At 43.6% G+C, this 22,189-nt stretch overlaps 1 protein-coding gene across 1 annotated transcript in view; it reads left to right on the top strand.

Annotated features, from left to right (window-relative positions):
* The window catches only part of plcg1 (phospholipase C, gamma 1), a 38,536-nt gene extending 18,632 nt beyond the window's left edge, over positions 1 to 19,904 (top strand). Inside the window, exons 12-33 of the mRNA XM_033629993.2 lie at positions 194 to 279; positions 708 to 828; positions 1,086 to 1,254; positions 2,798 to 2,920; positions 3,300 to 3,401; positions 3,702 to 3,889; positions 5,651 to 5,851; positions 5,971 to 6,090; positions 6,824 to 7,004; positions 7,159 to 7,236; positions 7,681 to 7,784; positions 7,977 to 8,037; positions 8,182 to 8,251; positions 9,867 to 10,030; positions 10,381 to 10,477; positions 10,602 to 10,826; positions 12,266 to 12,414; positions 13,541 to 13,655; positions 15,067 to 15,228; positions 15,319 to 15,407; positions 16,009 to 16,283; positions 16,382 to 19,904. Coding sequence (XP_033485884.1) covers positions 194 to 279; positions 708 to 828; positions 1,086 to 1,254; positions 2,798 to 2,920; positions 3,300 to 3,401; positions 3,702 to 3,889; positions 5,651 to 5,851; positions 5,971 to 6,090; positions 6,824 to 7,004; positions 7,159 to 7,236; positions 7,681 to 7,784; positions 7,977 to 8,037; positions 8,182 to 8,251; positions 9,867 to 10,030; positions 10,381 to 10,477; positions 10,602 to 10,826; positions 12,266 to 12,414; positions 13,541 to 13,655; positions 15,067 to 15,228; positions 15,319 to 15,407; positions 16,009 to 16,283; positions 16,382 to 16,424 — 2,923 coding nt within the window. The 3' untranslated portion in view covers positions 16,425 to 19,904. The remainder of the gene's footprint in view (positions 1 to 193; positions 280 to 707; positions 829 to 1,085; positions 1,255 to 2,797; positions 2,921 to 3,299; positions 3,402 to 3,701; positions 3,890 to 5,650; positions 5,852 to 5,970; positions 6,091 to 6,823; positions 7,005 to 7,158; positions 7,237 to 7,680; positions 7,785 to 7,976; positions 8,038 to 8,181; positions 8,252 to 9,866; positions 10,031 to 10,380; positions 10,478 to 10,601; positions 10,827 to 12,265; positions 12,415 to 13,540; positions 13,656 to 15,066; positions 15,229 to 15,318; positions 15,408 to 16,008; positions 16,284 to 16,381) is intronic.
* The last annotated feature ends 2,285 nt before the right edge of the window (positions 19,905 to 22,189 follow it).

The raw sequence follows: 22,189 nt of genomic DNA, 5'->3' as shown, positions 1-22,189 counted from the left end.
TTTACTCCAGTCAACAAAAGAAAGAGAGCCCTTTTGATATAGCAGTATCAATGTGTGTGTGCTACCACCATAGAAAGTGTGTTTGTGTCTGTGTGTGTGGTGCAGTCCCTGGCGTGTGAATCCTTTTTGTAAGACTGGTTAGATGTCAGTGTGTTTTTGTGTGCGTACGTTGACGTTACGTGCTTATTTTTAGCTACCTGACGGGAGACCAGTTTTCCAGTGAGTCGTCCCTGGAGGCGTACGCTCGCTGTCTGAGGATGGGCTGCCGCTGTATTGAACGTGGGTAAACACACTCATAATACATGCTACAGCTTCACCCATGTACAGTAAATCATCACCACGTACAGTAAACCATCACCACTTGACATCCAACCTCGTAATTAACTGTCTTCCCCTTGCTTCTTATCCCTTACAGTTCTACTTTAAATGCAGCTGCCACACCCTTGCCCACACACACACACACACACACACACACTTGTTGTTACATAACAGCCCTGTATATGGCCTTTACACAAAACCCTTGTCAAGCAGGTTTCTATGAATAGGACTGGCTTATTGTAGGGTAAAGGGTCGCTTTGCCTCAAAAAAGTAAACAAATATGATGTAATCTTGTCTGCAAGTTTACAGGGCCTAAAACTCCTCTGTAGTAATTTCCATTCTTCTGTTGTATGTAGCATAGTAGATGACAAAGTGTTTTTTATTTTCAGTGGACTGCTGGGATGGTCCAGATGGAATGCCAGTCATCTACCACGGACACACCCTCACGACAAAAATCAAGTTTTGCGATGTCTTGACCACCATCAAAGAGCATGCCTTTGTCACATCCGAGTGAGTCTCCATGAGTGCAACCCACTCCATTTCTTTTAACAGCCGTCAGTGGCGGTGAGATGATGACATAGTAAGAGATGACAAAGAGCATGCTCATTGAGAAATATCAGAAGAAGGAATGTGGACAGGCTGCAGGGACATCATTACAGTGTCTGTTGTTGTGTGTGTGAGGAAATCACATGTAAACACAAAAAAAGAATGGATCCCTGTGAAGTTGCAGCTCAACCTCTAAATTCTAACCTGTGGTCCTCCTACAGCTATCCCATCATCTTGTCCATCGAGGACCACTGTAGTATTGTGCAGCAGAGGAACATGGCCACTTACTTTAAGAAGGTGTTTGGAGACATGCTGCTGACCAAGGCGGTGGATATCGCTGCAGATGGCCTGCCCTCACCCAACCAGCTCAAAAGGAAGATCCTCATCAAGGTCAGGGGCCACCTAGAGTCACGAGAAATCATTTCATCCTTTTGAGCCATTTTTTTCCTGCAGGCAAAGTATGAATGGGTGCTCTGTATTAAGCGTGTGGCAGACCCTACGCAGTAGCATACACACGTCATTTACGCCGTTGTGAGCATTTATACTTGTGTGGTGTTGTGTCAGTGTCACTGTGCAGTTACGGGGTTTCTGTGAAGTGTTGTAAAGTTTAGTTGATTCAAAACACAATCACACATTAAACGCACATTAAACATGGCTTAATAGAGACAATTTCAAACACAAGTACAAAAATCCGCTTCTCTATAACTCGCAGCATTCACAGACAAAGCACTTGTCTTTATCTGGACACAGTTTCCCCCCAAATACAACATGCTAATGTTATTAGCACAAGCCTATGGCATTTTACATTGTATAAATTAGCCTGGCAGCTAGCAATCTTTTCTTCTTCTCATATAAATCCAGGAACAACAGCAACATTTAACAAAGGTAACGGTACGTAATTTGGCTCCATTACATCTCACAAGGTTCACTGACAAAACAACTGTCATACTAAACGCGTTTTCCAAACAAATACAACATGCTAACGTTATTAATACAAGCCTGAGGCATTTTACATTGTATATATTAGCCTAGCAACGAGCGGAGATTTCTTCTGCTTGTATGAAACCAGGATAAATACCGAGGTATAAAAAAATTACACACAAGACTTAACATGCTATTTTTGTGGAGGCTTCATTGTCTTCACAATTTATTGTTTCTTATCTCTGAAATAAATGTAAATAAAAGCTTTGTTTCCACTGAGGGAAATGGTTTCAGCTTTCAAAAATAGACAGGAGCTCTGCTTCGCTACAACATGTAGTTACATTTCTGGGGAGGTGCACGACAGGCTATGGCGTAGGCTCTAGGCCGTCATCGAGCTACGGCGTCGATTCATCGTAGAAGTATAAATTCTGCCTTAGCAATGGGCGATATATCTTAACTAAATGTATCGTGGCTAGTTCCATGTGGGATTATAAAATGACTATATTGTGAAAATTGAGTATGAAATATCAAGTAATTTTTTAAAGCCAGCAGCACAAAAGTGATATATCACACACACTTCACCCTCCATCCACACCACTCTGTGTGAGCAGACCTGTGTGTTTGTATCTGTGGGGTTACAGACAGTGACCATTAAGTTGCATTTTGCTACCATGGAGCACCAGTGCAAGTTGCAAATATTATTGATGTATGAACTGGATAGTTGTTGGTTTGGTTGTTACTCACAGTGAATAAATGCTCACGTTTTAAGATAAGATAAAACTTAATTGATCCCACACCGGGGAAATTACGACACCCTTGTAATAGTTTAACTTTCCTCTAACTGCTAACGTCTAACTGTTGATCAGAAGCTTCATGATATTAAGAATATCAAATATATATTGTGTTGTGATACAGCCTAAAAACACAGCAGTATCATTTACAGGCCATAATTATTCTGACTGTATGTCCCTCTCTTTTTCTGTCTGTCCTATTGTCCCTTCATCTGTTGCAGCATAAGAAGCTTGCAGAAGGCAGTGCCTATGAGGAGGTGTCCACCTCCACTCCCTACTCAGAGAATGATATCAGCAACTCCATCAAAAATGGCATCCTGTACCTGGAAGACCCCATTAATCATGTAAGCATGTGTATCATGTGTAAATGGATTCTCTGTGCTGCATCAGCGCTGACAGTAAGCTGGAAATATGATGCACTGAAGTAGCTTCTATAACAAGCCTGTTTTGTGTTGTCTCTACTCTAAAGTGTTTGGATTTTAGCTATAATAAAGCACAGATACATCATCATCTTATGGCTTGATGCTTCTGTCTGTTTAACATTAATTTCATATTTGGGTCCCATTTGTTTTTAGAACCAGGTTTTGACTTCACAAGCTCTTTGAGACCATTACACTCTGTGTAAGAGGGCAGCTTCTTGCCTGCTTGGGCCACTTTTCAATGTGACACATGGATCCTCTAAACATTTAATCTAACCATTCACCCTCTCCCCCCCCCCCCCAGGAGTGGTACCCTCATTTCTTTGTCCTGACCAGCAGTAAGATCTACTACTCAGAGGAGACCTCCAGTAACCAGGGCAATGATGATGAGGAGGAGCACAGAGAGGTTAGTAGGCCTGATCTGCTATTGATATACATGAAGATGAGAATCACTTGTCCTGGTTTATGAACTTGTCCTTGTAACAGGATCTGCTCAGCACCAGAGATTGCACTTTACACACAGTATGAGAAATACAGTATTTTCTGTAGAGGTTGTGGTTCCTAATATTCAAAAACTGTGTCTCTTTTCTTGTGCACATGAAAAGAGGGAACAATATTGGGCTGGTGCAGCTAAATGAAGGTGTACACACGCTTGTGAAATATGTGTCAGTTGACTAACAGCTCCCTCTCTTCTCTAATCGTACAGGTGTCCAACGATATGGACCAGCACGTGACGGAGAAATGGTTCCACGGGAAGCTGGGCGCAGGGCGGGACGGTCGGCAGATAGCTGAGAGGTTACTGTCGGAGTACTGCCTGGAGACTGGAGCTCCAGATGGCTCCTTCCTGGTCCGAGAGAGCGAGACTTTTGTGGGAGACTACACGCTGTCTTTCTGGTATGGTGTACATGATTTAACAGACAGAGTATCTGCAAACTTCCAAAAGTAATGAGACTATATAGATAAAGGACAATGATTTAACTGACCTTTTGCTAAGCCCTGCCCCTTTGTGATGGTCCAACAAGCTGTCAGAGTAAGCATGGAGCCCACACTGTAACTAACTGCACTCCCTGAAGACATATTATCACATTTTTGGAAAAATGAAGCAGTGATTCCAGAGAGAAGCAGACAGAGGGGTCTACAGTCTGTGTTTGAAGGATACATCCAGGATGTCAAACTGACTCAGCAGCAACAACAGGTTAAAAAGACAAAGATGGTTAGAAGCTAAAGCCGAACTATAGGCTACAGATCACAGTGTAAAAGTGAACCACCATATCACTGCTGATCGCCACACAAGACAATGAATATAAAGGGAAACTTTGCTGATATTGAACCAGCTGTGTTGCATCACAGTGTGTGCAGATGAACAGTGTTTGGCTTCGCCCCTCATGCCGCTGCCAGCACCTGGGAAGTCAAACAACATTCATCAGCACACACTGCGATGACACACAGCTGGTTGAATATCAGCAAAGTTTCCCTGCTTCCCTTCACTGGTTCCTGTACAGCAGGGTCAGTCTTTGTTTCACTGTTATAATCATTAAAAAGCAAAAGCAGCATGTGTATACATTCAGTAGGCTATATCTTCAGTAGCTAGCTAGCTAACCCTACACTTTTCAGGGTTTGATTTTGGTTTTGGAACAGGGAAGAAACGTATATCTTTTTCCAACCTCTCCAGGTAACGAGTATCATTAATACACGACGTGCCCCAGGCACAACATTTAGCTCCAAATCCACAAAACCAGCCTGAAAATGAAGGAAATCTGAAGCGACTGCATTAGAGTCAATGGAGCACAGCTGGGTTGTTGTCAGACCCTGGTCTGAGCCGGCCTGATGCTATGTTATGAATGGCCTTGTGGGTGTGCACTGTAAAATGTATCCATAACATCCTCTGTACTCATATCATATAGCATTTTTTCGATTTTGGAAACATGGCTAGTTTGCAATACAAGTGAAGATAAAAGAAAGTGCTGTTTGTAGAGCACACGCCATGTCTACGAGGAGGCAAAATCCAACTTGTAGTTTGTCCTTGTCTCCATCTACCTCACTGTCACGTCAAATGGTGGCATTGGATGCAGGGATAAAACTGATTTTGAAGCTGCACACTCAGGTTTCTAGTTCAATGTAACATGCACTGAGGAACTTATTGCTTCAGTCGACTACAGTCACCATCAATGCTGATTGGACATCCACATTCTCTTTGACAACAGAAAAGTGTTAACAGTAACATTTCATCATGATAATTAAAATATTTAAATTGTTGTCAGTATGCAGCCTTATCTATTGCACACTGATGTGTTGGTGGAAAACTCTCCCGTGTGTTCTGTAGGCTTACCTCGTGCAAATAACCATGACACACTGACAGATCAATCAGTGTCAATTTCTCCATTATTGATTGAATGGGGTTGTTGTCACGGTCTGAAGTGTAATTATTCATTTTCTGGCTGCTAATGAAATGGCTCCAGTGAGTGGAGCTAAAGCTAATCAATCAGCATGTATGTGATTTAAACACAACGTATGGAAACAATGCTCAGAGGGCAGTATGTTGGAGGTTAACAAAGAGAGTTTGTTTTTTAGTAGGAAAGCTTATGAAATATCTTAACATAAAGGTTTTTAAGATTTTTGATTGCTCAATTTTTTTGTTTCCCATTTCTGCACCAGGCGTTCAGGGCGGGTGCAGCACTGTCGTATCCACTCGCGTCAGGAAGCAGGCAGCCCCAAGTTCTACCTGACTGACAACCTGGTGTTTGACACGCTCTTTGCCCTGATCAACCACTACCAGCAGGTGGCGCTGCGCTGCAACGAGTTTGAGATGAAGCTGACTGAGCCGGTGCCGCAGACCAATGCTCACGAGAGCAAAGAGTGAGTCTCCAGCAGCTTTTACACAGATGAGGAAGAATTTGAAATTATGGAGTGAAGTGAAACTGTGAGCTCAAGCTGTAATTATCCACTGTCTATCTGTGTTTTGTTGTTCATCACAGATGGTACCATGCCAACCTGTCCAGGAGCCAAGCAGAAAACATGCTGATGAGGGTACCTCGTGACGGGGCTTTCCTCGTGAGGAAGAGGGCGGAACCCAACTCGTTTGCCATTTCCTTCAGGTAACTTCTTCCTGTCCTATTCCCCTCATTAAGTGATACTTGTTTATATCCTAAGCCATTTATGTCTAACTTCCTTTTCACGTGCAAGGATGTCTGAAGGCAAAGGAAAATGGTTATGAACTGTATAAAATTCTACATTTACAGTTAAGTTTCAGTTCAACTTCCGACCGTGACAGAGATGATAGCTTTCAGAGATTGTTTACTGGTGTCATATTTTGACACCAGTTTAAATGCTGAACAGGTTTTACTATAATCAAAGTGTGTATTACTTTGATTAAATATAGGTAAATATACTGTACGTTGCCGTTCAGTCGATGGGTTACCATTTAAAATTTGCGTTTCAATGGATACTGCCATTGTTGGGTGATGTCAGACTACTGCTTCTTTAAGTTGGATTGATTTGCTGCTGAGTTTACAAGTAGGAATTCCAACTGTGGATTACAGAATTAGCATAACCAATACACACCACAACTGCTGCACATCTATCCGTGCTGGAAGAGGGATCCCTCCTCAGTTGCTCTTCCTGAGGATTAATTTTTTCCCCTGTTAAGGGTTTTTTTGGGGAGTTTTTCCTTATCCGCAGTGAGGGTCCAAAGGACAGAGGGATGTATGCTGTAAAGCCCTCTGAGGCAAATTGTTATTTGTGACATTGGGCTTTATAAATAAAATTGAATTGAATTAATATTCATGTGAAGGCAAAGTTATTGATATCTCGTCTGTGGTTTCTCCTCAGGGCCGAGGGAAAGATAAAGCACTGTCGTGTGCAGCAGGAGGGTCAGACCGTGGTGCTGGGCACCTCAGAGTTTGACAGCCTGGTAGATCTCATCAGCTATTATGAGAAGCACCCTCTGTACCGCAAAATGAAACTGCGGTATCCCATCAATGAGGACACACTGGAGAAGATAGGCACTGATGTGAGTACGGCTTTACAGACAATGGCACACTTAACAGAAATTAATGTAATGTTGTTTGTGTGGGGAAAAAAAAGTCTGTAGTTTGCATTCTGTGGTAAAAGTCCCCTGCAGCCTTGCGAAAGAGCTGATTAACACACACACTGCTGTCCAATAGGAGCCAGACTACGGATCACTGTACGAGGGAAGGAATCCGGGCTTTTACGTGGAGGCCAACCAAATGCCAACATTTAAGGTGAGTGTCCAGTATTGATTCTTAGATGCATCGCGATGTGTACATGGATGATTTGGCATCAATTCACAAATGTCAATAATTATGTAAATGTTTGTTTATAACATCATGTTGACGGAACAAAAGAGGCTGAACTCAGCTGTGAAGTCAGCGTAGCACCCGCACAGGCTAAAGTTAACTTGTACTTATTCATCTTCATAAGTATATTTTAAATACTTAGTTACGCCATCACCCAGAGACTAATATTAATGAGAGGAGCAGCGATCAGCATGTAAACCGGCTGACCAACACATGCATCGATAATCATTTTATTATCAAATTGTTACCCTCTGAATCATCATCGAATCGAACCGCGAGGTGCCTGGAGATTCCCACCCCTAGTGTCCAGTATGCATAAAGTGAAGACGATGAACGTGTGTGTCACAGCCTTCTGTCTTGTCTTCTCAGTACACGGTGAAAGCCATGTACGAGTATAAAGCCCAGAGAGACGACGAGCTCTCCTTCGTTAAGAACGCCATTATCACTAATGTGGACAAACAGGAAGGAGGATGGTGAGTGACTTGCATAGCGTTTATTCACAAAGTAGCTCTTAATTATCCATTTAGACGAATCATATTTGTTTAGGTAGAGAGAGTGAAGACTAATGACAGGGTGAATTACACAGGATGTTGGCATCAATTTATGGCCATCGTGTGATGTATCACCTTTACCGTGTTTTTTTTTTTTTTTTTGTCATCTCTCAGGTGGAAGGGTGACTGTGGAGGGAAGAAGCAGTTGTGGTTTCCTGCTAACTACGTAGAGGAGGTCAGTCCGAGAGTGTATTAATGAAGTTAGTGCACCTTCACCCTCCGCAAGAAGTTTGGGTCCCATCACTCACCTGTCAGTTTGGTTTATGGCTTCAAAACAGGTGGCATTTCTTACCTAATCCTCCTTTTCTCTGTCAAGCAGGAGATTACAGAAAACAGCCCTCTGGGAGATCTGCTGAGAGGAAGTGTGGACGTGTCTTCCTGTCAGATTGGTGAGTGGCCCCTCCACTTCCTGTTCGACTCTGTGCTGCGGGGCTGCAGAGCAGGCAGCCACCTTGCTGCAGGGCAACCTCCTTTTCTGGCTGTTGCATGCACATAATCTCTCCCCTCTTTGATTTTAATTGACACTGTCACCACTTTCTTTATCGTCATTTTTTCCCGCTATCAGCCTCTTCTATTATTAATTCTTCTCCATTTGGTTTTATTATCACTGTTGCTTTTCTTACAGCTCTGTATCTGGTATTTTATTGACATCCTCCAGCTCAGTCAATATGCACCCATTAGTGTTGGCACATGCTGTCATGCATTGTTGTGGCCTCTGCTAACCACCCTTAATACCTGAGCCTGTGGTCCTCACAGCTTTTGGCTGGCTTTTGGCTCCATCTAGTGGTTGTATGGGGAAAGATCTTCTTGAACACTTTGTTCCGAAGCTTCCTTCACATGACCACTGGCAGAATCAGAGCAGCTGAAGCCCATTGTTTTTCTGTGAAGAAAGTGATGACGCTGAACTTTGAGACAGGGCTGCTGTTTATGTTGCACATTAGTCGTCGCCGGGCTCAAAGTTCACATCATTTGAACTTAAATCCTGTTTGCATATGACCCTTTTTTAAAACCCGTCTAATCAGATAACAGCTGACTAAGATGTTTAAAACACAAGCGGGGGGGGTTCAGCGTTACACATGAAAGAAAATAGGAAGCAGAGTTAAAGATTCAAATAGCAGAGTAGGTTGTGTACATCCACAAACTCACTACTCACTGCTGGAACACCCAAAAAAGCAGGCACCTTGCTACAAACACTATCAGAGGCAGACCACTCACACACACACGCATATTTTCTGGAACTGTACAAACTACAAACAAAACAAACAAAAAATATTTTAGGATGTGTAATCCCAATACCTGCCCTGTGATGTATCTCAGGGACTTGATGGCAGAAAAAATACCTATTTGAGTAAAGTTTTACTTGCAGCAAGTAAGAAAGCCGTCACCAGACATTGGCTGAATATAAATGCTCCATAACAGGAAACACTGGCTGGAAACTATCCAAGGCATTTTAGTTATGGAAAAGTTGACATATGTTTTGAGAGTCAAAGAGAATACGTTTAAAAAGAAGTGGAAAAAACTGAACATTTATGTGAGACATGATACCAAAGAAATGAATGCCTAACTAGACAACCATTCATTGTTGAGTTATATTTTTATTTGGCTTGTGTGTGTTATTGTATTTTTTTTGTGCTGCTCTGTTTATACCTCTGCGAAAACTTGATAACATCTTAAGTGAGAGAAGATTAAAGTAAAAAAAAAAAGAGACTGTCTCAGACTTTCCAAATAATTTCTTATAAACAACAATTTAACAGTTGTTTATAAATTAAACTGACGGCAGTGAGTGAAGTCCATACAGGTCACAGTGTGCACAATGTTTTTCTATTTTACTAGATGCTTGTCTTTCTTACCGTTTGACTGAAACTTGACCTCATTTTGACAGATGAAACTGAATTAAAATTATGTGACATTTTGGGTTGTGGCACAGTCTGGAAACCTGTGTTTGTGCTCCTCATTACTCATTTTCTGCCCTTTTTTTAACACTTCCCCTTGTTTTCCTTTCAGTTGTGCGTCCTGACGGGAAGGGCAGCAGGCCTCATGTCTTCTCCCTGGTGCCCAACGCCTCCATGCGGACAGGCCCGGTGCTGGACGTTGCTGCCAGCAGCCAAGAGGAACTCAAGGAATGGGTGTTCAAGATCCGCGAGGTCACAATGACCTCAGAGGCCAAGGTAAATAAATGTAAATCACATGCAGGCCAGGACTCGTATCATGCTCATGCCACATTGTGGGTTCGTAGAGCCAGTCATGACTTGGGTTTGCCCTATAATACCCACAACCTGTATTTAGGAAGCACTGACTGAGCAGTGAACACATATGGTGTATTTCAGGAATGCCATTCTGCAGATTCACCACACAGTTTCACACCTGGAAGCCGTCTTGTTTTGCTTTGTACAACAACCTGAACGGTAGTTGTTGAGGGGAGGAACAAGCTTCAGGCTAGTGTTAGCGTCAGCGATGTGAAGTGATGTGTGTTACTGTCGGAGCAGCTGTGTTTTAAAGTTTGTGTCCCTGTGCCCAGCTGGAGGAGGGGAAGATGATGGAGAGGAGGAAGAAGATTGCACTGGAATTATCCGACCTGGTCATCTACTGTAGGCCTGTGCCGTTTGATGAAGACAGTAAGGGTTATAGTTTATCACAAACAGAAGCAAAGATTTCATACCTATGACATGCTACAAATAGGCACATGTCCAGTATCAGTACAGGTAGGTCAGGTCTGTCTTCTCTTTCTGCCTCCTGTAGAGATTGGCACAGAGCGGGCCTGTTTCAGGGACATGTCATCCTTCCCTGAAACCAAGGCAGAGAAGTACGTCAACAAGATCAAGGGGAAGAAGTTCCTGCAGTACAATCGACTGCAGCTGTCCAGGATCTACCCCAGAGGCCAGAGACTAGACTCGTCGAACTACGACCCTCTGCCCATGTGGCTCTGTGGGTCCCAGCTGGTGGCACTCAACTTCCAGACAGCAGGTATCTCCCTTCTTGTTGGAGCAGATAAAATAATAGAGAATATATTTGTTTTCTACGGAAGACAAGAACGGCCATGTATTTTTTATTTTTTTTGTGCACTGTTATGTCGTGATAACGACTTATTATTTCGTTATCTCGATATAACAAAGATTGTTTTCCCGTGATAATTGTCAAGTGTGATGATTGTGCACTGGTTAATGTGATTGTCTTGACTTCAGCCTACAAGAGCTGCCGTGGTCCTGCCAGATGCCTCCTGCTGCTGCTGTTATCATTAGTCACACTTCTACTGTTAATATACACATATGATTATTGTCACATACCATATATTTCCAAATAGTCGCCCGGTGGCAAATAGCCGCTGGGCACCTAATAGCCACCGGGGGTTTGACCCCATTTTGCGTATTAAACGCTGGTCCGATTAAACGCGGGGGCGATTATTTTCTCATTCAGGGAGAGAGCAGCCCTCGCGAGCTGCTCTCTCCCTGCTTGCAGGGCTGTCCCTCCTTGAGAGAGTGTTTGCGCTTACGCACGGGTCGGTGGTGAAGTGGCACACATGACTCGTGCTACGGACGGACGGACGGACGGATGGACGGACGGACAGCCACATATCTAAAACAGTAATACATCTGGCTACATCTTTCCCAGATCAAATATCCGTGATCGCGTACACCCGTGTGCGTTAAAGCGTATACAATTCCGTGTCCTCTGACCGCGGATGCTGTGATTTGATGGCCCGGTACTCATTGTAGCCCACTCTTATAAGACCCAATAATAATAATAATAATAATAAGCTACTGTGGACCTATATGCCATGCCTTTTAATAAAATTACCAGAGGAGTTCGCTGAAAAGCAGGTCCACATTATTATTATTATTATTATAATAGTCCATAGCACGAGTCATGTGCGCCACTTCACTATCGTAAAAGCGTAAACAGTCCCTCAAGGAGGGACAGCCCTGCAGGCAGGGAGAGAGCAGCCCTCGCGAGCTGCAATGAATGAGAAAATAATCGCCCCCACGTTTAATCGGACCGGCGTTTAATACGCAAAATGGGGTCAAACCCCCGGTGGCTATTAGGTGCCCAGCGGCTATTTGCCACCGGGCGACTATTTGAAAATATACGGTATGTGACAATAATCATAGGCTATGTGTATAATAACAGTAGAAGTGTGACTAATGATAACAGCAGCAGTAGGAGGCATCTAGCAGGACCACGGCAGCTCTTGTAGGCTGAAATCAAGACGATCACATTAACCAGTGCGCAGTCATCACACTTGACAATTATCACGGGAAAACGATCTTTGTTATATCGAGTTAACGAGATAATAAGTCGTTATCACGAGATAACAGTGCACAAAAAAAAAAAAAAATACATGGCCGTTCTCGTCTTCCGTAGTTTTCTTACTCTTCCTGACATTTTTTCCCTTCCCCAACGTGCAGACAAGCCCATGCAGATGAACCAGGCTCTGTTCATGCTGAACGGAAGGAGTGGCTACGTCCTTCAGCCGCCCATCATGAGGGACGACACCTTTGATCCCTTCGACAGACATACGCTGCGAGGCCTCGAACAAGTCACTCTAGAGATCGAGGTGCAGTAAAGAGAGGATTAGACTGTGTGTATGCATGTGTGATGCTGTAGTGCAGAGGGGAGGTGCTCCCCCTCCGTCGTCCAGCGGGCGTGGTAGAGGTGAAGCGAGGGGGCACAAAGAGATGTGAGGCAAAGATACTGCATGAGGTGAAAGGCACATGTGTATGAGGGCGTGCTAAAAACAATGGAAGGTGGTTGTTGTAGTTTGGCTGGTGATTTGGCCCGTTAATCAAAAGGGTTAGCTATTTATGGCTGATATCACACAGTATCGGTTGGTTTGACACGTCAAAAATGTCTCGTCCACACATACTTCTTCACCAAAGTTCACCAAAGTTGAATTTCATATAATGCAAAGATGCAAGTTTGCTTTGTAGATTGAAGCAAACGTTGTATTCGCACCTTTGCTTGCATTGAATATAAGTGGTAATGAGTCAAGTTTTGCGCATGTGTGACCGTGCCCTGATGACGCTGCATCCCTAGGCCCCTCATGTACTTCCTTGTAACTGAGCCAAGCCTTCTTTGAGGACTGTGTTATCGTTCTTCCAAATTAGCTGTACTTTTCTGACACACTAATCGGCATGGAAGCTATGCAGTGTACTGCTGTGGATGGCACGTTAGTTCAGATCTGAAATTCACACAGTAACACAAACAAACAAACCAATCGAGGCTGCAGCTTCCTCATTCTGCCAGGTAAAATGACTGTTTGTGGAAGGAGTCGGGTGGCTTTGAAGAGCGATACAACGGCTTCAGTGGGCGTTTCCATTCAAAAAGCCCTTGAAAGAATGCAAATGAACCTGTCCTTTAAAAATCATAGAAAAGACTCTCCTCATAACTCCAGAAACAAGTGTTCTTTAGGATCAAAGTAATCCAGGAACTGCTAATAGCATCTTCAGCATGCTTTTTATGGTGCCAATTTGTCGAGATGTAACAAATCTAAGGAAACAGCTGAGTATATGACTCTGTAACAGCGTAGTTGTGGGGTGCAGCTGTCTCAGATTTGTCTGAGGGTTGAGGCCCACAGTGTAAGACTTTGACAACCACACAGTCTACGTGTCTGTATTCATGTGCTTGAACCAGTGATAAGATCTAAAAGTAGTAACCTGTTTTCCTCTTCCTCCCCTCTGAAGGTTTTGGGCGCCCGGCACCTGCCCAAGCACGGGCGTGGCATAGTTTGTCCTTTGATCGAGATCGAGGTGTGCGGGGCAGAATACGACAGTGCCAAGCAAAAAACTGACTCAGAAGGTGAGCGCTGCTCTAATTTTAACCATGGGTGTGTCCTCCAGCGAAGTGACACTCTGCCAGAACTGAATGAGTAGCTGCCGTTGGATACTGCATACATAACCCTCATGTAATTTCCTGCCTGGTCCTAGAAAAACAGGAAGTTGTACAAACAACAAAGCCATGCGTGGGAATACAAAGAGAAAATGCTGGAGGAAGCTCTGACACAGCTCTCATCAGGGTTTAGCCCAAGAAGAAACACAACTATGATGTACTTGCACTTATACTCTCTTAAAATTATAATATTGCTGTATTCAATAATAAGTAATGTGTGATGGTGATTGTATCGACAATGGCAGCATTTCTTCAACTATAGAGTCTCTTTGTGTCTTAACTGCATGCCAAGTAGATCATTGAGTTTCAGTGAAGAAAATTTAGCCTGTTAAGCAGAAGTTGAGGCATTCTCACCATTGTCCATAATGCGATGAGGGTGTGCTGCTATGGACAGCTGATTCTGAGCTTTTTACAGTGATATGTTTAGAGTTTTTTTTTAGGTATAAGTTTTGAAATAATGAGTGTGAGTTTTTCTCTGCTGTTTTACTTACGGTTATCTCTCCTGCATTGTGGTTTTTCCAACATTAAGACAAGGCAAAATCAGCTATATTGAGCTGTATGGACCCCAGTTTGATCCTTTGTTTTACAACAGCTGCTGTTTTCACTGAGGCTTTCATGCACAGCAACACGATGAGTGCAGCTGTCATCAATTTGCCAACTCTCCGTCTCTCCTCCAGTCTAAGCCCCGCCTGCTGCGAAACATCACAAACCATAACCAACAGCAAAATGCAATATGACAGTGTTTTTTCACTGCCCTGCTTCGAGGAGAGACGGACAGTGGTGCAGAACCCACAACAACCACACTCACTACAACATGACAAGTGCAACGAAAGCCCCGCAGGCAAAACGACATTTAGAAAAATGTATTATGTGCAGACAATGAAAATAAATACTCAACAAAATACAGTTTATTTAGGTAACGGACACAGGCTGCAAAAAACACCGGAGAATACGCTCTTAAAGGGAGAGAAATTACCCCAAGACAGGTAACAGGCCAAAGAGATTTAAGAGAGGGTTTGTTATTTATACTTTATTTTGTTAAAAAAAATGGCATGGTCTGAGTACTTTACAGAGCTATTGTCAAGTGTGTAAATTGGGTTAATTGTAGTGTGCACTGGCTAGCTGAATTATCTAGGACAATAGAAGTACTGGATCGGGACTCTATCGGCAAAATTAAATGACCCGGATTGGGATCTGTGGCAAAAAAAACTTGGTCGGCACATCGCTAGTAGTTTTCACACAGCTGTTACTGGTTACAAGACCAGTAGTGCACATACATATCGTACGTTTCTCATCTCCATCTTCTTCTTGTCCTCTCCAGCTGACAACGGTCTGAACCCCACGTGGCCCCGAAAGCCATTCCAGTTCACGGTCTGCAACTCTGCCTTCGCCTTCCTGCGCTTTGTGGTTTATGAGATCGACATGTTCAATGACCAAAATTTCCTGGCTCAGGCCACATTCCCCATTCACAGCCTCAAGACAGGTACACGCAGCATGAATGTGACTCTCTGACATGACCTAAAATCCTGCAGCAAATCAGCGCTGTGATAAGATTCTCTTGTTGTGACACCAGGTTACCGGTCAGTACCTCTGAAGAACAGCTTCAATGAGGATCTGGAGTTGGCTTCTTTGTTAGTCCACATGGACATCATCAGGGGCAGGGTGAGCTGCTGTTCTTTACTCTGCCTTTTTTAAGCCCCGCACTGTGGCGTCGGTGAAAATGTAAACCCAAGCTTGTGGATTACAGCTGTTGTGGTCCTCTCTTATATCCCTAACATGTAGAAATGTAATTAAATCAGGTTATGTTGTTAATGTTAACCGGATAACTAGCATCCCGAATCCGTCCCGTCAGACTTGTGGTTTCCCTTTTGGAATGACACAGACAGACTACCGCCGCAGGCACAGAACATATGTGCTTGTTGGCCACTGGCTGTAGTCTTTACAGTGTGTTCAAGTGCAACATTTTGGCAGGGACACAGGCAACGTGAGGTGACGCAACAGTCTTTGTCTGTGGACAGAGCCAGACTAGCTGTTTCCCTCTGTTTCCAGTCTTAATGCTAAGCTAAGCTAACCAGCTTTACGGAATTGATCTTCCCATCTAACTCTGCAAAATAGCGAAGCATATTTTCTGAAAATGCTAAACTAATCCTTTAAAATGAGGCTGTATGTTAGAGTTTATCTATGAGAGCATGAACACTCAGAACAATAGAGGCCCGTGGAGCTGACACTTTGGTACGTTTCTCTGCCCTCATCGTTCTCTCAGGATGAAAACGGAGAGGTCCTGAGCCCGTTCCTTCCAGTCGGGGCAACCTCAGTGTCAGCATCTGCCCAAGCAGGGCGAGAACGTTTGGGGGAACTGGGCTCGGTGTCGTCGACTTCCTCCAACATGTCTCCTGTGCCCCAGTCGCCAGCCCAGGCCATGGCCTACAGGGGGAGGGAGGGCTCCTTCGAGTCCCGCTACCAGTCCCCTCTGGAGGAATTCAGGGTGTCCCAGGAGGCACTGTTGGACCACATGGACCCACAGAACAGACAGACAAGGTAAATGTGCGGCGTCTTGGGTTTTTTTCATGCCTGTGCGGTGACTTTAGTAGCAGTAGCAGATTCCAGACATCCTCCTGTCTTTGTCTTTACCTCAGGATGTTGCGGAGGACCAGAGTGGGCGGAGAGAACCGTGTCTAAGTCCAAGCCAATCAGGACGCATTTCTGTTGCACCCCTCCCCCCCCGTACCCAGTCGCCTCTCCCCGTACTGATGATGTCACTGTCTGCTGTGAACACTGTTTCCATGGAAACGCCCACCACCGCTTTGGCCTACATTTCAGGCAGCTCTCCCTCCCTCCATTCTCCAACACCCCCCCCCCCCCCCCCAACCAACCCTCCACTCTCTCTCTCTGCCTCTCTCCCTCTCTGTCCCCTCCCGCCCAGCCGCCCAGCCTCTTCACCACTCGCCTGACGAGAATGAGGGACTCGGACACAAGAGGAGAGGGAGGGCCGCTGAGAGGAAGCTGACCGCCGCGGACAGGAAGAAGAAACGGGACATTCACAGGAGGACAAGGCTGAAAAAGTTCCAGCTCTGGACTGGCTGTTTTGCAGGGCGGGTTGTCCTCTCTTGTGTTTAAGGTGTGCACAACAGCTGCTTAATGTGGAGGCTGAGAGGAGGGAAAGAGAGAGAGTTATAAAAAGGTATCAGTTTGAAACTGTTTCCCGGTTAAGTTTCTTCGCACTTCTCTATTAGGCGTATATGAATATATGTATTTATTCCTGCTGTGCTGTTGGCCGGAGAACAGCAGCTGACCTGCTCTCAAAGAGCTCCTGTCTCCATGTTTTTAATTATTATTATTATTTAAACCTTTAAACATTCATAATGTGACTTTTCTTTTTTTTTTTCTTTTTTTTTTTTTAAATGTATATGTGTAAAACACGAGGGCTCTCTACGGCTATTTTAATGTCTCTCTCTTCTTCTGCTTTGTGGAGGAAATTAAGCGCCTCCAGTCAAACGCCCCGAGTCTGGAGGAATATTTCATTCTTTTTATTCTGATTATTATTATTTTTTTTTTTTTGAAGGCATCAGGAAGAAGTCATAGCCAGTTTGTGTCGGAAGCAGCGAGAGAGCTGCCAGCATCATATGTTACGTCTGCAGACACGAACACACACACACACACACACACACACACAGAGGCTTCTTTTTATTATTTCTAACTTACATTCCAAATAACTGCACATCATTCCATTTTCCTGCATCGCAGGCGCCTTTACAAGCCAGTCTAACACATTCAAAACTTCTGTCTCCCTCGATCGTCTTACTCCACATCCATCATGTCTGTAGAAGGTCTAACACCACACTGTGTGATAACGCAGGACCAGGGATACATGTCGACCCCAGATGAGGTTGTAGCCTCGAGTGTGAGTGATAACTGTGTTCAGTTTTATCCCCTTTCTTGCTTGTTTTACCTACGAACATGTTGACGGGCCGTTTCCACAGCAACACAGCTCTGTCAAATAAGGGATAGTTCATACGGCTGCAAGGTCACAGCTAAAAATTCTAATACTCATTACTGTGCTGGATAATTTGATCAGTTTTGGGATTAACAAAGTGGTTTGAGGAGCACGATACTGTACTCACATTTGAAACCATTTTCATTTACAGTGTACGTATTAGGCGTGGCAATCACCAGGCTCTGAAATTGCAATTTTAAATGTTTTGCGATATGCTGAGTATCGTGATAACATATTTTGCAATATATTTTAACAGCAAAGAATGTCCCCAACTTTTGTCAACGTCTCTTTCATCAAATAAGACAGTTTTCGGTCTGTTCATCTCAATTTATTTATTATTGATTTAATTCTTCTAGTAGGCTATCAAAAGTTTAATTTGTATTTGCACTATCAATAATTAATATAGGAGAAGAAAGTAACAGTATTGCCACACAAAATACTGCGACACTATGCTGTATTGATTCCCCCACCCCCGCCTATAGTAATGGGAATTAAGCTTGTAATACAATTATGCGATTAACTTTGCAGCCTTGTGTTTCCATGATTTTTTTTACTGACATTTCGAGTCTTACTAGAACTTATTAATTGAGGTTAACTGACACAGCTCTGTGGCTGCAGTGAGTATAAAAAGTGTTGCTGTTTCCATTCAAGAACGTTTTCAAAAGATGTCTCTGAGAAGTGGTTTCGGTCAGAAGCAAAGGTGTTTTGCTGCAGCCAGCTTGTTTTTATTTGTCAGCGTGGCTACAGCGGGAGTTCCCCGTGTTTGGAAGGAAATTGTTGACCAAGTGAGAAGGTTTGCATCGCCGGTGTTGAGTAAAACATGCCATACACTCCTGACCGGTGCATTCTGCTGCACCACAAAGACATAAGGGACCTTTTGTGTTTGTGCTGCCGCGGTTTTCTGGGGGAGTTTTGTCACAGCACCAAGCTGCTTCCCAGAAACCTGTGCGGATTTTAAGTTACACTGCCACGATCAAATTGCCACTGCCCGTGATGTTTTTGTGCTGAAATGTGCAAGTTGCAGACGCTGCGTTAACAACTGGCTGACGGCTCCGAGTGCCGCCACATGTTGTCATTCCCAATGTCAGACTCTCATTCTGGCTTCTGTTCACAAATGTTTGTCTGACTCTCTAATTAAGACTCCTCTTGAGGTGAATGTCAGTGCACTTAGATGTGCGGGGCGGGGGGTTCTCATTTCCTGCGTTTGTGGTGTGAGAGCGTGTTTGAGAGGAGCAGGCCAGGTCTACGCTGCAGACTTAGTTGTAGCTGTGTTTCTGTGGTGGATGGATGACAAAGGTGCCTGTGGGGGGGCAGAGGCCTGTGCTCTGGGCCTTCAGTGAGCCCAGACTGAGCTTGTTTATATAATGGTGTTATCTTTCCAGGTTCGTATCGGAAACAGTGTTTTCTCTGCTTGTATGTGATGACTATATGATGTAAACTCAGTATTCTCACTCAGTGTTTGACCACTGAGACACACCTAAGCCATATGGTATGATTTTAAGTAAAGGTAAAAGCAGGGACAGGAGTGAATACTTGAGGTCTCAAAGTTTTTTTTAGCATCTTGTGTTCGCACCCCATTATTAATCCCAAAGCCTGCCCGTATTACACTTTTTTTTTTTCTCCCCCCTCCTGTGGTCGATGAATAGTCTTTGTGGAGAGCTCTCCCTCCAATGCTGCATTGCTCTTATTGCTGACCTGTCTGTGTGCCTCCGTCTATGTACACTTCACATTAACGCCACATCCTTCACCTCCCCTGCTGGGCTTCAAGCACCTGCACAGCCACGGTGCACCCACACAGGTGCTGTGACTTATTTCGACTGATGGGACCTCCTCTCAGCACTGTGTGAGCATGTAAAGACCATGTGACTCTACTGTTCTTCAGTTTGTTGTACCGGTTATGGCGGGACAACGTAAACTCCCAGCAAACCTGTAAAGCGGTCCGTATCAACCAGGATAACGAAGAGCATCTGTGTGGGTGTGCAGGGCCCATTAGTGTCTTTTTTCTTTTCTTCAATCTTGTCTGTTTTGTTACCGACAGTCTCATTTACAAACGCCTTTCTGTAATGTGCCTAAACTATGGAGAGGAAAAGTATTCATTTTAATTTTGCCTTTCATATGAAACATATTCAAGCCTGAAAAGTAAATAAAATACTTACTACTTTATACTACTTTGTCTTATCTTATTTGTGCATTAAAATGTCATCTGATGCATTTATTGTCAGTTCAATGTTCACTGCAACAGAGGGAATCGGTGTTGTCAGCGTCAGTGCTGCAGCACAGGAAGGGAGTGCTAAAGTTTCAGTCTTAAATGTGTTAACAGCTGCCTGAGAGCACGCTGACTAAACTGTTGCAGCGCTGACACGATTAGGAGAATATTAATCAGCAGCCATTTTGATAAGCGACTATCAAGTCCTTTTAGGAGCTTCTTACTGTGAGGATTTGCTGTTTTGTGTCGTCTTACATGGTTTTTATCCGTTTGATGGACAAAGCAAGCATTTTTAAAGATGTCACCTCGGCTTTTAAGAGGGTGTTACTATTTTCTGACATTTTGTGAAGGTGATTTGTGCCATTGTTGGTGTATAGAGAGGACAGGAAATGAGGAGAGACAGAGATGGGAATGATGTGCAACAACGCCTCTAAATCCCCCAGGCCCATCACTTATCTCATATTTCATTGGTTAAATTATTCACTGAGAAAAAACAGCAAATTAATTAAAGCCCTAAATAAAAGGCTTTTTGTTGGCATCGATATGACCAAATCATTTTTCCATTTACAGTCAAGGTTAGGCAGAAGTGATAATATTTGTTGTGCCACTAATGCCTACTGCTGGACATTACAAGGAAGCCCCCCACAGTCAAGGGCCTCCTTAAGTTTCGTGTTTGGATTCGGGGCTCCTTTGGTAGAGAATTTCAAGTGTCAAACTCTTAAATTCCTGCTTTCTAGTGATTTTTTTCTGCATCAATTTATGGTGGAAATGTTCATTTTGTCAAAATTAAAGTCCTTCGCTACCTGCAGGTTTTTACTGGGGAGGACACATGCAAGTGCTAAATATTGAGGGTTGACGTGTCCCTGCGTCCCCTGTGAAATCTACGCCTATGCCCCCGATGTAGGGAAGGCAGGATATATGATTTTATTGTGGAATGTGGATTGCGACAAAAAATAAATTGACTGTAGTTATTTTCCATTATCAGAAAGGCCGCAAAAACCAGCTGCAAACACAACAACCCTTAAACAATTAATCAAGCATGGACATATTTCATATAGAAAGATGTGACACTGTTTCAAATAGTTTATAAGCCATTGCTTTTCAATGAAAAGGGATGTCCTATCTGTGATGTAATAAAAGTATTTGCTTCTTAAAGGTGCTGTATGCAACATTTAGAGCATTAATGCAGCAGCAAACCACTATTAGCTATGTAAATATATGGTGGAGTAATGGCATCCTGAGCAGTGAATGAAGTCATGCTACATCCGTGCATGTTGTAATCTGAGCTTCTTTGTGGTTTGTTGTTGTAAACCAGTCTGGCCTCGCGTGTTGGTGCATGTGTGCACTCATTTTTCTGCATCACTTTATTATATATGTATATTTTTTTCAAGATAAAAGTCCTCAGCTACTTTCATGCTTCTGTTGGAGGGAACAAATGCCCATATTTAAAATACTTTGGAGGACGTGTTCCCCTGCGACACCCCCCGTGTCCCTTCCCGGAATCTACATCTATACATGTGTATTCTGCTGGCTAGCTCATATCGGTTGCTCTGCACTGCACTCATACAGCAGTTACTGCTGACATTGTGGAACCTCTGTCAGCACTGTTGCAATTGTTTAGCGCTGTTTATGGAGTTAGCACCGCTAGCTGCTAGCCACCGCCATTAGAGTTGTTTTAATGCCGATAGCAGTATAAGGAATGCCTCCGATACTGTCTCAAACGCTGGATCTGGTATCTGTGAGTATATGCACTTACTGATACTATAGAATGAATTAATTAAAGTAGTTTCAAGCCAATCAGGCCACTGGCAACTACTGTTATAGAGCGGAAGCAGAATATATCTCCAGTAAATAGTGGAAAGTTAGCAAAATGTGAGCAATTTGACATTTTACAGTGGATAAAAGAAAATTCTGTGGTATTCATTCTCTGTATGCGTTTGTTCGTGTTTACAAAGGGTTTACCTGAGTCATGGTGTACAACAATGACAGCAGCCATTTTACATCCATACAGGTGTTCATCATTTTTCTGGGTAAGTTCAGGCATCAGAATTGGTATTTGGAGGGCAATAAAATCATACCTGAACATCTCTAACCTCCGTGTTGAGATCCGTGTGTAGACAACTCGTACAGCACAGGAATTTCTAACCAACAATATCGAGAAAGGCAATTCTTTTGGATAATGGTGACATGAGGTCTTCATGTTGTCCCATGCCTACTCCCCCCAATGACACTCGAAGCCACAAA

Source organism: Epinephelus lanceolatus, chromosome 8 (assembly GCF_041903045.1).
Source record: "Epinephelus lanceolatus isolate andai-2023 chromosome 8, ASM4190304v1, whole genome shotgun sequence".
NCBI lineage: Eukaryota > Metazoa > Chordata > Actinopteri > Perciformes > Serranidae > Epinephelus > Epinephelus lanceolatus.
Note: the sequence above shows the minus strand (reverse complement) of the source record. Positions and strands in the feature narration are given on the sequence as shown.